The sequence below is a fragment of the Boleophthalmus pectinirostris genome, unplaced genomic scaffold, assembly GCF_026225935.1.
Source record: "Boleophthalmus pectinirostris isolate CB_2022bp ecotype Guang Dong unplaced genomic scaffold, ASM2622593v1 HiC_scaffold_17, whole genome shotgun sequence".
Lineage (NCBI taxonomy): Eukaryota > Metazoa > Chordata > Actinopteri > Gobiiformes > Gobiidae > Boleophthalmus > Boleophthalmus pectinirostris.
Window position 1 is genome coordinate 17,546,438 of NW_026571115.1, and position 16,929 is coordinate 17,563,366.

General features: G+C 40.3%; 1 protein-coding gene and 1 pseudogene across 1 annotated transcript; both read left to right on the forward strand.

Moving 5' to 3' along the window:
- The first annotated feature begins 893 nt into the window (after window positions 1-893).
- LOC110168629 (C-factor-like) lies at window positions 894-3,805 on the forward strand. Its single transcript, XM_055152855.1, has 6 exons — window positions 894-1,081; window positions 1,171-1,225; window positions 1,681-1,868; window positions 1,939-2,100; window positions 2,556-2,666; window positions 3,454-3,805. Exons 1-6 carry the CDS (start codon window positions 944-946, stop codon window positions 3,565-3,567), a joined length of 768 nt encoding a protein of 255 aa, XP_055008830.1. The 5' UTR covers window positions 894-943; the 3' UTR covers window positions 3,568-3,805.
- A 7,579-nt stretch (window positions 3,806-11,384) lies between these two features.
- On the forward strand, window positions 11,385-14,480 carry LOC110168621 (C-factor-like; annotated as a pseudogene).
- The last annotated feature ends 2,449 nt before the right edge of the window (window positions 14,481-16,929 follow it).

Sequence of the window (16,929 nt, forward strand, 5' to 3'; positions counted from 1 at the left end):
CCCTCTTGTTTAGGAAAAAGCAGTCAGTGCGGCTCTTTACATCTCCTCACGTGTTCACAACTTCTGACTTAAATTTGCACAATTTGACTAAATGTCCAGTGTTTCCTTCCTTCTGCCTCAGTGTGAGTGCTGTGTTCTCTCACTCCCCCTCACTCTCTGATCTGATCCAGCTGTAGCTCCTGACCTTTTCTCCTCTGGTGCTTCTTATGCATAGGCCGTATATATTATTTTGCACAGTCTATGTTCTTATCATTATTCATTATAATCCAAGTTACAGAGAGTAAACAACTGTTTTCTCACCTTTTTATGAGTGAAACTTAAGATCTCATTTAGCGCACAGTCATCACGTGTGTTTCTGTTGACAGCGGTAGCGTGTGCGTGTGTTTTTACCGTAACACATAACACGTTATGCATTTAGGTTTGATAAATATAAAACTTATTCCAAACATTTAAATGTGAATTTCTCCAGAATTGTTTAAAACTGTAGTGATCCTGACACCCTGCTCCTTAAACCCATCTATGTTTTCACTAAGATGGAAAAAGATTGAATCAAAAATCGAGATCGATCAATATGAGGGGAAAAAAATCTTGATTCTTTGTTTCCCCATATCGCACAGCCTTAATTGGAAGCCAGATGCAGGTATAGCACAGAGATCAAAAAAGAAGATAAAAACTTCTTTAAATACAGTGACACATATAGAGATTTTGTATATAAACTTACATTTTAAATACTGAAATAATCTTTCAATGAAATCATCTTATTCTAATGGAATTGTAATTTTTGCATGTCATAGTTACATTACATACATTACTATGACACAGCATTTTTTTTTGAGGAGGAGTGGGAGTGGTTAAACCTGTGGGAGTGGTTAAATCTGTTAAAATAAATACTGCACAAGACCAGTTTCAAGTGCACTGGGTCAAACCTGCAAAGAAGAGGAAAATGTCTTCCAAACCGATCAGCGTGTTAATAACAGGGGCCAACAGAGGCCTGGGTCTGGAGATGGTCAAACAAATGATGCAGAGTCCTTTGAATGTGCTGTTTGCTTGCTGTAGAGACCCGGACGGACCAAAAGCAGAGGTAAATTACACAGTTGTTCATATACAGTTGATTATTAAAAGTTTACAGCAAAATGCAATCATACCAACAAAGCATGATTCTGTTTCTAGGAGTTGCGAGCTCTGGCAAAGAAACACTCAGCCATCATCAAAATCATTCGTATGGGTGAGTTCAAATCAGTGTTGAGCAATAATTATTAAAAATTTAGTAATTAGATTACAGTTACTTGAACTAGTCAATATATGGTAGCTATAGTTATATAGTTCAGTATAGTTTATCCATTAGAACTCTGCCATGAAACAGTAAAAAGATAAAGGTTAAAGGAGGACTCTGCACATGGTATATATATGTATATATATATATAGATAGATAGATAGATAGATAGATAGATAGATAGATAGATAGATAGATAGAGATATAGATATAGATATAGATATAGATATACCATGTGCACTCTTTCTGAATCTATTAATGATTAAGAAATACCAGGTACTACCAAAGTGCTTTGGGTGTCTTGAAAGGCATTGTATAGGCTGCATCCAATGCATTACTGGGTACAATGCATTACTTATTTTGCTTGTTTGCCAGACTAATAATGTGTATGTTTTTATCCTTGTTAGACACTGCAGACCGAAGCAGCATTAAACAGGCTGCTGAAAAGGTGGGCTCACTTCTGGGAGGAAAAGGCCTAAACCTTGTCATTAACAATGCAGCCACCTTAACTTACTCTAATGTAGCTGACTCCACTCCAGAGGCAATGGCTAAAGAATTCAACACTAATGTAATCGGCCCCATGAGCGTCATTCAAGTAAGAGAAGCAAAAATGTTAATCAGTATTTAGTTTATATATAAATCTGGCATAATATTTTATTTTTTAGGAGTTTCTTCCTTATCTGCGTGATGCAGTAAAGAAAAGCAAGGTGCCTGGGATGTCCTGTGAAAAAGCTGCTGTGATCAACCTCTCCTCCATTCTCGGATCAATCGAAAGCCGTACACAGTCATTCACATCTTTCCAGACAGTCCCCTACCGTGCCAGTAAGGTAAACGCTTAACACTTCTCCATCTCTTCTCCATCACTTCTACATTTCCAAAGCTCAAAATGCTCTGTTCCGCTTTGTGATGTCATGAAGCCTTAGTTTTCAAATTAACAGCTCCTTTTACCTTTTGTTCATGGGGTTTGGCAATTCCAGCACAGCTATCCAAATGATATTAGTGAAGGTGCATGTTTAAAAACACAGTGGAGCACTCCCTGTATTACCACATGACATCACAAGGTGGAGCAGCATGAAACAAAACACAATTCTTCGTATAGTTATAATGAATAAAGAACATTGTAACAGACATACCTTCTCATTCATTGCTTTTTCTGTTGTTATGCTAACTACTTTTTTAGTAGTAGTAGTTTTTTACATTGTAGATACATTCAAAAGTTATTAAATATATGAATCAAAATATGTGGAATTATATAGTAAAGGTTCTTCCTCCCTCCCTCCAGGCGGGGCTGAACATGCTGACCGCTTGTGCTGCGTTTGAGTTCCAGAAGGAGGAGATTCTGTTCATTGTGCTGCACCCAGGATGGGTCAAGACAGACATGGGCACAGCTGATGTGAGTGAACACCTATATCTCAAGTCTGATCAATAATTAAACATAAGATTAGAAGATAGAAGAACTGATCTTCTAATCTTATGTAACTATTTTTACATTATACATTCAAGTCAGGATGCATCAGGACATGTATTGTTTATGTTAAAGTCTATTATCTGGATCGAAGTAACATACTGATACTGGTTACACTTTATAACTACAACATAATTGGTGTGGCTATGGTGGTTAAGAAAACATGAAGAAGATTTCATTCTTAGTAAAGAGATAGTTTATTAATAGATAATTAAGAAGAATCTTAACACCTTCCCAACATAGTTATTAATAGCAGTGAGTTTATAAGATATAAGATAATATTTTTCATAATATTTTCCCAACTTTCAAAGACCAGAGCAAAGTTTTGCTAACAGGGCACTTCCTGATTCTGGGATGATAAAAAGGTCAAATAGATGCAGGCAGCACATGTCAATCTTATTTAGGGCCGCTGCTCTTGCAGGTTGACATAGCAGCAGGATGGGTCAAATGCAGAGAACAAGTTTCCCTAAGGGGGCAATAAAGTGTATAAATGCTATATTTGTGCGATAGGGGAAAAAATGTGCTCAACTACATGGAAAACAGTTGTATAAAAAGACACTTTAAGGGGGTTTGATGTCAGTATTAGTTCTGTAGTTATAAAGCCTGCATCGTTTCGATAAACTGTGTGTCCCTTATGAATAAAGTATTTCTTTGCTTCAGATTGCGTTGGTTTTACAGCTTTGATTTCTATATATTTTTTCTCTTTCACCTTCAGGCCGACATAGACGCTCACGAGAGTGTCCAGGGGATGCTGCAGGTGATCAACTCCTTGACCGAGAAGCACAACGGAGCTTTTCTGGATTATAAAGGCCAGAGTATCCCCTGGTAGATCTTATACAATATTATCTTATGATATAATATGTATATTAATGATCATTAAAATAAGATAAACATTTTTGCCTTGGGCTCACTGCCCACAGCTGTAAACAGTTACCCACTACAGTCTGACACTACAATCAGCAAGAGACAACTTCTAAAAATAAAAAGACCCATGTGAATGTCCCTTTGTTCATTGTCCATTTTGTGCACTGACAACAAATTAATAAAATATTCTGGCTACTCTGTTATCCAGTGTTCTTTCCTTGGTAGAAAAGACTAAGCGCATGAGAATGCAGGGGTAGGGCTTGGTGTTCTTCCATCCATCCATTTTCTTCCGCTTATCTGGGACCGGGTTGCGGGGGCAGCAGTCTAAGCAGGGACTCCCAGACTTCCTTCACCCCAGACACGTCCTCCAGCTCCTTCGGGGGGACCCCGAGGCGTTCCCAGGCCAGTCGAGAGACCTAGTCCCTCCAGCATGTCCTGGGTCTTCCCCGGGGCCTCCTCCTGGTGAGACATGCCTGGAACACCTCCCGAGAGAGATGCCCAGGAGGCATCTGGAACAGATGCCCGAGCCACCTCAACTGGCTCTTCCCGACGTGGAGGAGCAGCGGCTCTACTCCGAGCTCCTCACCCTATCTCTAAGGGAGCGCCCAGCCACCCTGCGAAGGAAACTCATTTCGAGCGCTTGTATCCGTGATCTCATCCTTTCAGTCATTACCCAGAGCTCACGACCATGGGTGAGAGTAGGAACAAAGACTGACCGGTAAATCAAGAGCTTCGCCTTCTGACTCAGCTCCCTCTTCACCACAACGGTCCGATACAGCGACTGCATCACTGCAGACGCTGCACCGATCTGCCTGTCAATCTCACACTCCGTCCTCTCCTCACTCGTGAACAAGACCCCGAGATATGTGAACTTCTCCACTTGAAGCAGGGACTCTCCACCCACCTGCACCCAGGGACTCCAAGAAGGCCGGGTACTCTACACTGCTGTTCGGCCCATAGACCAGCACCACAATTAGAGACCTGTCACCGACCCGTAGGCGCAGGAACGTTACCCTCTCCTTCACTGGGGTGAACTCCAACACACCACGGCTGAGCTGTGGGGCAATGAGCAGACCCACACCAGCCCGCCGCCAACTCCAGAGAAATGGAGAGTCCAGCCCCCCTCAAGGAGTTGGGTTCCAGAGCCCAAACTGTGTGGAGGTAAAGCTGACTATATCTAGTCGGTAATGCTCAACCTCCCGCACAAGCTCAGGCTCCTTCCCCCCCAGCGAGGTGACATTCCATGTCCCCAGAGCTAGTCTCCACGTCCGGAGATCCAGTTGCTGAGGCCCCCGCCGTCGACTGCTGCTCAGATCTCTGTGCACCAGCCCCATATGGATCTTCCCCACGTGAATACGGCCCCACGTCGCTCCTTCGGGCTGAGCCCGGCTGGGCCCCGTGGGGGAAGGCCCGGCCACCAGGCGCTCGCTGGCGAGCACCCACCCCAGGTCTGGCTCCAGGGTAGAGCCCTGGTAATGCAGACCCAGGCAACACAGCTAGCCTCTGAATGGACATCATCATATAGGGCTTCTGAACCGCTCTTCGTCTGACCCTTCCCCCAGGACCTGTTTGTCTTGGGTGACCCTAGCAGGGGCAAGAAGCTCCCGACAACATAGCTCCTGGGATCATTCGGGCACCCAAACCCCTCCACCACGATAAGGTGGCGGTTCAGGGGGGGTGTTCTTATATTTCATCATTATTTACTCACAGAACCCTTTCCTCAGCCTCTTGTGGTGCTCAGCCTCTACTCCTCCCCCTGACCAAACCCACTGACCAAACCCACTGACCAAACTCAGTGACTAAACAAAGAGCTTCAAATGAAAGGCTGCTACAGGATGTGTGCAGGTATCTGGAACACAGAGGGTGCTGCCTAAGGTCAAGAGAAGCCCCATGCATACCTCATGATTTTACTGAAAATGCCACTCTCACACTAACTGTATGAACAACTGTTTTAAATATGGCCACAATAATTAGGAAAGAAGCAGAATTTCAGCTAAACTACAACTGTAGGCTATGTGCCTATGTGTATTAGGGTCAGTCAAAATGGCCTACCTGCCAATTTGAGCGTTATTACAGTTTAAATGCCTGTCAATTTGAACTTCCAGTGTCGTAGATTTATGCGTAGGTATTCAAGCAACACACTTAGAGCTACTCAACATTCCTCTTCTTTTATTCGTCTCTCTCTGCTATATACATCTTACAGAGTCACGTTAGAACTTTCAGTTTGGGGTTTTCACAATAAAAGCAAATTTTATAACAGAATACACCACATCCCCTTTACTGAAAACAACGCAGACTTAAAATGAACATTTACTGCGTACAGAAAAACAAACTATTTTTTTTCACTAATTAGACACTTACTCATTAGACACATTACTTTCTATATAAGCAAAACCCTTTTTATAAGTCCAGTCTCTGAAGTTTTATGATGACACGCCCAAACCTAGTACTGACTGGAGCTGGGGTTTCTTTCTTTGGAGCCTGAGCTGTAGACTCTGAACAGTTAGCATGACGCCCTCTGGAGGTCTGACTGGAGTACTTGGGATTTGTATTTCTGGTGTGATTTCTGGCAATGGAAAAAGGTGATACCTGTTTCTCCTGATGGCACCTGAAGGGCTCTTAACAACATAAGAGCGGGGTGCAAAGTCTCCATCCCATTAGTAGTAGTATTAGTTGAGCTGGGCTATACCCATTAGCCAGTGGGGTTGCTTGGTAAGCTAAAAGTTCAAGATATGGGTCTTTTGCTTTTTTTAGGAGTCTTTTCAGCATTTGGACATGATGTTCAGCCTCTCTGTTGCTTAGTGCAAACTTCAGACTGCTGGTTATATGTCTGAATGCATAGGATGCTGCATAGTCTTTGAACTGTTGGCTAGAGAACTGAGGTCCATTATCACTGTAGAAGAACTCTGGAATGCCATGTCTGGAAAAGATTGATTTTAAGTGAACTATAACGTCCTCGGATCTTGTGGGTGTTAGTTTGGGTATCTCGACAAATCTTGAGTAGTAGTCCACAATAAGAATATAGTTGCTATTGTTGAGAGAAAAAAGATCTGCTCCAACTTTTTCCCATAGTCTTTCAGGGAGCTCGCTGGGCATTACAGGCTCCACTGGGTTGGCTCATTCTTTAATGCATACAGTACAGTTTCTCACAAGTTTATTGATTTGGCTACTCAGACCTGGCCACCACACGGTTTCTCTAGCTCTCTCTCTGCATCTTGACATTCCCTGATGTCCCTCGTGCAAGGCTGTGAGGACGGAGTTGTGCATAAAGGTAGGAATAACTAGTCTGGTGCCTTTCAGTAACAAATCGTTGTGTACAGTTAGACTGTCTCTATGTGGGCAATATGCTTTGATTGGGACTGTGAGATGGCTATACTCTGGCCAGCCTCTCTGAAAAATGACATGACTTCAGAGCATATGCTGTCTGTTCTTAGCTGTTCTTTCAATTTTGTAATGTACATTGAACTAGCAGGCAGGCTCTTGACTATTTCATCCACATAAATGTTTGTGTCGACCAGTAGATCTGCTGTTGAATCTGTGTCTTGTTTGACAGGTGTGCGTGACAGTGTGTCCGCTGTGAAAAGTGCTTTGCCTGGAGTATGTGAGATAGTATAGCTGTACCTCATGAGCCTGAGTCTGAACCGCTGGATCCTGGGTGGAAGCTCTGTTAGGGCTTGTTGTCCCAGCAAGCTGACAAGTGGCTTGTGGTTGGTCTCTAATGAGAAGTGTCTCCCTATGAGAAAGTCTTTGAATCTTTCACAACCCCACGTTAGTCCAAGCACCTCTTTCTCCACCTCTGCTCTGCCTCTTTCAAGGAGCGTGATGTGTATGCTACAGGTCTCCACTGCTCACCCTCTTTCTGAAAAAGGACTGCTCCAAGTCTGTAGGATGAGGCATCTGCTGACAATTTCAGTGCTTTGTTTGGGTCATAGAGTGTAAGAACAGGTGTTGATGTTAGGTAATTTTCAATCTGGTCAAAGGCTTTTTGCTGTGCACAACTCCAGACCCACTGTTTTTTCTTTGACAGCAGATCTTTTAAGGGTTTATCTTTTTCTGCCAGTCCTCGAATTAATTTGCCTTGGTGACTGACCATGCCAAGAAAGCTGCGCACTTTACTAATGTTTGATGGCTCTTTCATGTCTTTCACAGCTCTGATTTGGTCCAGGTCGGGTTGGATTCCCTTAGCAGACAGAATGTGTTCGAGAAACTGTACCTCTGGCCTGCTCAGATCGCACTTCTCCATGTTCAGTGTAACTCCAGCCTCTTGCAGTTTCTTCAACACCATCTGTAGTCTTTCGTTGTGCAAACTCCATATTTAGAAAACCCACCACATGCACTGAACCACGCAATCTTTGCTTTATAGATCCCACCTGCAACTAGAATTTGCGCACGTACACCTACGTCATGTCACGTCCATCTCACGACAAAGCTTTCAAAAATATTCGTGTGCACAGAATAGAAATCTGTGCGTATTTGGGAAATCCGTGCATATTTGGCTGTAGTTGCGCATAAAATAAATATTTGTAAACTCTCAAATGAGTCCAGTCGTACATAAAATAGATTGTGTGTATTTTACCAATCAGAATACGAACTGAAAAGTTACAACATCAAGAATTACAATCACGAAATGAAAATTTACTATTACGCTTTCATCAGTACGAATACGAATTCACAGACGGGACTTTACTGTCAAGAATACGTCATCACTTCACAGACATTATTTATCGAGCAGAGGAAACATCGATCAAGCTTAAGACTGCGCATGCTTAAAGGCTGTATAGAGGATTTTCCAAGGAATGAGAAATCCAGCGACTGTTTGTCGTTTTTCAAATGTTGCGCATGTGTGAAACCCCCCCCCCCCCCCCAGCTTCCTACGTAGAAACGCCTCCTCCCGAATCCTCCTTACGCCAGACACAGGTTTGTTTCTAGAAAACAGGTACTCATCGCTGCAAATGACTCGTAAACAACTAACTACAGTGTTGGTTAGTGTAACCCACTTCAAGGTATGTACACGTCTCGACCTCTAGGTTCGTAGGAACTGAGAATGTAGCAATAACCAATGACACAGGTAATTGTAATTAAATGTAACCTTTAGTTAGAAAATAATAAGAAATGCACAATACAATTACAATTACAACCTATGGGCCCAAAATAAACTAAAATAAAATGACTTATTAGAATGTTCTTCCCGAGAGTGTTGCCTTGCAACTTCAGTGTTCAAGTCAAATAAGTCAGGGGAATAGTCAAGTCATGGAATGTATCCAAAGTAGGCTCTTGTGAGTATCGATCAGTGGGATTGGAACAATCCTACCACAGGGTCCCCTGTATGGGTAGTAGAGGCTCACGATTCGGCTTGGAGGCTCGCCATCAATGGATCCTCTCAGCAACTCGTTGAATGCCAAGACTGGGATCACTTTTCCATGTAGTCAAAAAACCTGACCTGTGTTTACAAAACAGGTTTTATAGTCCGATTTCTCAATTGCAATTAGATTCACATAAAGATCTTTACATAGGTGTTGTACAACAGAAATTTATCTTATCAATTGGAAAAATAACTAACGATACTTGGCAATAAGAAACTGCAGCTATTTCCCAAATGGGTGGCTCACATCGTCTCAACCCACAGTAACAACAATGAATTGTAATGATATAATCACATTTTACCAATGGATTCACTCATGAAAAACACATTCACTTGTACTGTGTAATGTGTATATCATATTTTTGTATGCGTATCACTCTGCAATCCCCTTTTGACATAGGATTTTTAGATTGTAAATAAAATAAATGAATTACATTGTTTTTAAATTAACAAATATCACAGCTTTGCTGTTTTTAACCATTTTAGATAAGTTAAAATGACAATTTTATCTTAAAATGCTTTCTCCTTTGACTCACAGTCACATTTAGCAAGTGTGACTAGTTCCTTATGCAGTGTAAAATATACACACTGCACCTTTAATGACACAGAGCATATCATCATGAATTTCTTTCTTAAATAATGAATTAAACACTTTTAACAATATATTTCCTCACAAACTTAACTTAAAATGTGCAAAATACCCAAAATGATTAGCTAGCATGCCCTAAAAAGGGGGCATCATAATACATACAGTCTGTGAGAACATGTGGGTGCTAGCTTACCAAGAAGATAACTCAGGGGTGATTCAGCAAAATAAAAGTACTTCATTGACGGTTCTCCCACCTCTAAACAGGAGTTTTAACCATATTAGAACATAAACTTCAACATTTGTCATTTTCAGGACAACTCAAAAACATAATATATCTTTTAAATGGTCAGTTGTCCTAAACATGGCACCAAAACATGAAGCTAAAGACATTTCTGCAGACACATTTCATTATATACTATCTTTTGTTTAATCTTGCTGTCCTCTCCTTCTATTGTTTAAAAAACAACAACTTTTCATAATTTGGAAGGGCTGTGCTAAAAATCGAAAAATCGATAGATGGCGATCTCTACTTTGGTCGATCTCGATGATAAGGCATGTGCATTATAATCAACAGGTCTACAGCCAATCGTGTGGCAGGAAGAGTGCATGTTGCTGACTAGGATTTACCCTCTTGTTTAGGAAAAAGCAGTCAGTGCGGCTCTTTACATCTCCTCACGTGTTCACAACTTCTGACTTAAATTTGCACAATTTGACTAAATGTCCAGTGTTTCCTTCCTTCTGCCTCAGTGTGAGTGCTGTGTTCTCTCACTCCCCCTCACTCTCTGATCTGATCCAGCTGTAGCTCCTGACCTTTTCTCCTCTGGTGCTTCTTATGCATAGGCCGTATATATTATTTTGCACAGTCTATGTTCTTATCATTATTCATTATAATCCAAGTTACAGAAAGAAAACAACTGTTTTCTCACCTTTTTATGAGTGAAACTTAAGATCTCATTTAGCGCACAGTCATCACGTGTGTTTCTGTTGACAGCGGTAGCGTGTGCGTGTGTTTTTACCGTAACACATAACACGTTATGCATTTAGGTTTGATAAATATAAAACTTATTCCAAACATTTAAATGTGAATTTCTCCAGAATTGTTTAAAACTGTAGTGATCCTGACACCCTGCTCCTTAAACCCATCTATGTTTTCACTAAGATGGAAAAAGATTGAATCAAAAATCGAGATCGATCAATATGAGGGGAAAAAAATCTTGATTCTTTGTTTCCCCATATCGCACAGCCTTAATTGGAAGCCAGATGCAGGTAGCACAGTGTTGGAGCCATGTGTCTTGTGTGTGCATCACCTGTAGAGGGCGCCGTGTGGTAGGCTACATTAGGGAGGACCCCTCCTGTGCTCCACAGGTGTTGCAATCTGGTGAAGCACATAGTTTGTTGACCGCCATGCTTGGCGTCTTTGTACGATTTTAGATTCTTTTTATAATAATGAATTTTGGCCAATTAAGAAGCAATAAAGACTATTTTTATCTTAAGACTGGATTTGATTACTCAGACGCCAGAGACAAGAGAGCGCGTCACTTACTTTCTCCTTACCTGCAACTCTCAGCGGTCTAGTAGGATTTGGCCGCAACACACAGAGATAAAAAAGAAGATAAAAACTTCTTTAAATACAGTGACACATATAGAGATTTTGTATATAAACTTACATTTTAAATACTGAAATAATCTTTCAATGAAATCATCTTATTCTAATGGAATTGTAATTTTTGCATGTCATAGTTACATTACATACATTACTATGACACAGCATTTTTTATTGAGGAGGAGTCAGACCTGTGGGAGTGGTTAAATTTGTTAAAATAAATACTGCACAAGACCAGTTTCAAGTGCACTGGGTCAAACCTGCAAAGAAGAGGAAAATGTCTTCCAAACCGATCAGCGTGTTAATAACAGGGGCCAACAGAGGCCTGGGTCTGGAGATGGTCAAACAAATGATGCAGAGTCCTTTGAATGTGCTGTTTGCTTGCTGTAGAGACCCGGACGGACCAAAAGCAGAGGTAAATTACACAGTTGTTCATATACAGTTGATTATTAAAAGTTTACAGCAAAATGCAATCATACCAACAAAGCATGATTCTGTTTCTAGGAGTTGCGAGCTCTGGCAAAGAAACACTCAGCCATCATCAAAATCATTCGTATGAGTGAGTTCAAATCAGTGTTGAGCAATGATTATTAGAAATTAGATTACAGTTACTTGAACTAGTCAATATATGGTAGCTATAGTTATATAGTTCAGTATAGTTTATCCATTAGAACTCTGCCATGAAACAGTAAAAAAAAGGTTAAAGTAGGACTCTGCACATGGTCTCTGCCAACACTGGGCAAGATGCTAAAATGTTATTATATATATATATATGTATATATATATATATATATATATATATATATATATAGATATATATAGATAGATAGATAGATATATATATAGGTTTTTTTTTTTTTTTTAATGAACGCTCTTTCTGAATCTATTAATGATTAAGAAAATACCAGGTACTACCAAAGTGCTTTGGGTGTCTTGAAAGGCATTGTATAGGCTGCATCCAATGCATTACTGGGTACAATGCATTACTTATTTTGCTTGTTTGCCAGACTAATAATGTGTATGTTTTTATCCTTGTTAGACACTGCAGACCGAAGCAGCATTAAACAGGCTGCTGAAAAGGTGGGCTCACTTCTGGGAGGAAAAGGCCTAAACCTTGTCATTAACAATGCAGCCACCTTAACTCACTCCAATGTAGCTGACTCCACTCCAGAGGCAATGGCTAAAGAATTCAACACTAACGTAATCGGCCCCATGAGCGTCATTCAAGTAAGAGAAGCAGAAATGTTAATCAGTATTTAGTTTATATATAAATCTGGCATAATATATATATATTTTTAGGAGTTTCTTCCTTATCTGCGTGATGCAGTAAAGAAAAGCAAGGTGCCTGGGATGTCCTGTGAAAAAGCTGCTGTGATCAACCTTTCCTCCACTCTTGGATCAATCGAACGCTGTACACAGTCATACGCATTTTTCCAGACAGTCCCCTACCGTGCCAGTAAGGTAAACGCTTAACACTTCTCCATCTCTTCTCCATCACTTCTACATTTCCAAAGCTCAAAATGCTCTGTTCCGCTTTGTGATGTCATGAAGCCTTAGTTTTCAAATTAACAGCTCCTTTTACCTTTTGTTCATGGGGTTTGGCAATTCCAGCACAGCTATCCAAATGATATTAGTGAAGGTGCATGTTTAAAAACACAGTGGAGCACTCCCTGTATTACCACATGACATCACAAGGTGGAGCAGCATGAAACAAAACACAATTCTTCGTATAGTTATAATGAATAAAGAACATTGTAACAGACACACCTTCTCATTCATTGCTTTTTCTGTTGTTATGCTAACTACTTTTTTAGTAGTAGTAGTAGTTTTTTTACATTGTAGATACATTCAAAAGTTATTAAATATATGAATCAAAATATGTGGAATTATATAGTAAAGGTTCTTCCTCCCTCCCTCCAGGCGGGGCTGAACATGCTGACCGCTTGTGCTGCGTTTGAGTTCCAGAAGGAGGAGATTCTGTTCATTGTGCTGCACCCCAGGATGGGTCAAGACAGACATGGGCACAGCTGATGTGAGTGAACACCTATATCTCAAGTCTGATCAATAATTAAACATAAGATTAGAAGATAGAAGAACTGATCTTCTAATCTTATGTAACTATTTTTACATTATACATTCAAGTCAGGATGCATCAGGACATGTATTGTTTATGTTAAAGTCTATTATCTGGATCGAAGTAACATACTGATACTGGTTACACTTTATAACTACAACATAATTGGTGTGGTTATGGTGGTTAAGAAAACATGAAGAAGATTTCATTCTTAGTAAAGAGATAGTTTATTAATAGATAATTAAGAAGAATCTTAACACCTTCCCAACATAGTTATTAATAGCAGTGAGTTTATAAGATATAAGATAATATTTTTCATAATATTTTCCCAACTTTCAAAGACCAGAGCAAAGTTTTGCTAACAGGGCACTTCCTGATTCTGGGATGATAAAAAGGTCAAAATAGATGCAGGCAGCACATGTCAATCTTATTTAGGGCCACTGCTCTTGCAGGTTGACATAGCAGCAGGATGGGTCAAATGCACATGGAGAACAAGTTTCCCTAAGGGGGCAATTAAAGTGTTATTAAAGTTTTGCTTATTTTATTTTTGTGCTACAGACAGTAGGGAGGGGGGTAGAGGCAGTTTAATCAGTAGGTAGGTCACCATCAGTGCAACCTGTGTATTTTCCGTTATTTCTGTTGTTTGTTTAGTTAAGCACAATTTTTTTGTAAATATGTATATAAGCCCATGACTTGGCAATCAATTTGGTTTGGTGAAGGACAACTTTGGGTTTTGACCACTTGGGCCAGCACACACATGTCAGTATTAGTTCTGTAGTTATAAAGCCTGCATCGTTTCGATAAACTGTGTCCCTTATGAATAAAGTATTTCTTTGCTTCAGATTGCGTTGGTTTTACAGCTTTGATTTCTATATTTTTTTTTCTCTTTCACCTTCAGGCCGACATAGACGCTCACGAGAGTGTCCAGGGGATGCTGCAGGTGATCAACTCCTTGACCGAGAAGCACAACGGAGCTTTTCTGGATTATAAAGGCCAGAGTATCCCCTGGTAGATCTTATACAATATTATCTTATGATATAATATGTATATTAATGATCATTAAAATAAGATAAACATTTTTGCCTTGGGCTCACTGCCCACAGCTGTAAACAGTTACCCACTACAGTCTGACACTACAATCAGCAAGAGACAACTTCTAAAAATAAAAAGACCCATGTGAATGTCCCTTTGTTCATTGTCCATTTTGTGCACTGACAACAAATTAATAAAATATTCTGGCTACTCTGTTATCCAGTGTTCTTTCCTTGGTAGCAAGACTAGGGCTTGGTGTTCATATATTTGATCATTATTTACTCACAGAGCCCTCTCCTCAGCCTCTCGTGGTGCTCAGCCTCTACTCCTCTCCAATGACCAAACCCACTGACCAAACTCAGTGACTAAACAGAGCTTCAAATGAAAGGCTGCTACAGGATGTGTGCAGGTATCTGGAACACAGAAGGTGCTGCCTAAGGTCATGATTTTACTGAAAATGCCACTCTCACACTAACTGTATGGACAATTGTTCTAAATATGGCCACACTAATTATGAAAGGAGCAGAATTTCAGCTAAACTGCAGCTCTAGGCTATGAGCCTATGTGTATTATGGTCAGTCAAAATGGCCTACCCGTCGATTTGAGCACTATTACAGTTTAAATGCCCATCGATTTGAGCTTCCAGAGGCAGAATACGTAGGTTAGATGATTGAATAGTTTGGATTTAATATTTGATTTTATCTTTATAATTTTCCTTACATCGTATTTTATTTTGTTTTCATGTGTAGAAAACATTGTAACCATAGACTGTATAAAAATATTATATTATATTATATTATATTCATATATACAGTCTATGGTTGTAACTGTGTTTAGAAAGGCACTGTCTAAAAATAATATAAAATTGCAAGGAATTGTCCCATCTTCAATGTCCCCAGTATCACAAAGGTGAGGTATGCTTCCTGTAGTGAATGCATTATTTGGGAGAAGATATAAGCCTGTCAAGATTTCTACCTCTACTCACATTCATATAAATTAGTAAATAATGGCCATTCTACAACAGGAGCATTTATTGATGGCTAAGTTGGCTTGTCAGAATGTGTTACCTTCCTACCTAACCTACACCTAACTTTAACCTACCATTTCGCTCCTTTTTTTGTTTGTTGATTTTTTTTTTTTTTTTTTAATCCCATACTTACAGTTTGTTAAGAGGTGTGGTTACAATATAGTTTTGCTACCAAATTTGGTTTGGCTATGGGAAAGTTCTTGTAAGGACATCCCGTTGGTGAGGACAGATTTTTGGCTTGTTGCCATGGCAACACAATGTGAAATGGGGTGTGAGAGACATTGACTTTTTTGATCAAGCATATGTCAGGAATATATGTACAAAATTTTGTATGTCTATGCCAAATAAAATGTTATTGTTCTATACAAATTGCCTAGAGGGTGCTACTGCATCCATTTTTGTATTTTCTTGCATCAATCTGTTCGGAGTCGGGGTGTGCACCCACGATTCAAGCTTGAGTGAAATCAGGCAAAATTTGTGCGATTTGGCAATTTTCCCAATAGAATAATATGGAGAGTTTATATCATCACGATGGAGCCGCCATAAACAAATATAAAATGGGTGTCATTGATGATAACCTGTTTGGTAACATTTGTTTGATATCTGTTAACATGGGAACAGCATATTATAAGTTTTTTGAAAGCTCTTGACATTCCTCCTGTCACCTTGGGGCCATCGATGAATGACAATCGCATCTGCACCATCTTACCAGGGTCGCCACCTGACCTCCTATTGGTTTCAATGCATTGTAGCAGTGATAAATAAGGCCCAGGCCATCCTTATGTGATAGTGGGATACTGCTGTTCATGCACGGGGTGACCGAGAGGACGAAGTTGAGCACGACATCCTCTCACATGTGCTCATGGATGCATTCATCATTGCCAGTGTGCTCATTGTTGCCCATGTGCTCATTGTTGCAAAAACAAAATTTTCTGATGCAAAAACAATGTTCTGCTTTTTTTTCTTTTTTGGCAAGCAAACTATACATTTTCGAAAAACTCTGGCTTCCTATGTCATGGCGAGGGTCCCTGGTCACTATGGGCACGTCACGTTGCTTCATTTCACTTTCTGCCCACTAGGGAAATCGCTTTTCTATACATAGAGGACCTTTGCCAGCTTCTGGTGCTCAGGCCTAACAATATTCCAATACAAGAATAATGTTCCGCTTTCTTTGAACCAACAACCTATACATTTTTGTAAAGCTCTGGCGCAATCCTACATCATGACGAGGGTCCCTGGTCATTACAGGCACATGACTTCGCGTCAGTTCACTTCCTGTCCATCGCTTTACGATACTAATAGGCCCTTCGTCAGCTTCTGGCACTCAGGCCTTAAAAATAAAGCCACACACACACACACACAATGTGGTGGTAATGGTAATGAAAGAAAAATCAACTCGTCACTGAAATAACTGATACAAATTTACTGAAAATGGTCCTACGTAAATCAAACATTGTTTTTTACTTGTGGTTCAATAGAATTAGAAAAAACAAAATAATGAAACTGGCCTTGTGAGGGTTTCTTTCTGCCCCTCCTACCCCTCCTTTCCCTGCTCCCTCTTCCCTTCTCTCACCTTATTTGGCATTTCCTGGGCGGGTCCCCAATTCATCTCACCTGCTGAGCTCCACTCCTGATCCTCG

What these genes read in the sequence shown, in the direction of transcription:
- LOC110168629 (XM_055152855.1), top strand. Translation starts at nt 944, where the DNA reads ATGTCTTCCAAACCGATCAGCGTGTTAATAACAGGGGCCAACAGAGGC. An exon ending in CATCAAAATCATTCGTATGG is followed by an intron (nt 1,226 to 1,680) that starts GTGAGTTCAAAT and finishes TATCCTTGTTAG; the next exon opens with ACACTGCAGACCGAAGCAGC. An exon ending in CAGACATGGGCACAGCTGAT is followed by an intron (nt 2,667 to 3,453) that starts GTGAGTGAACAC and finishes TTTCACCTTCAG; the next exon opens with GCCGACATAGACGCTCACGA.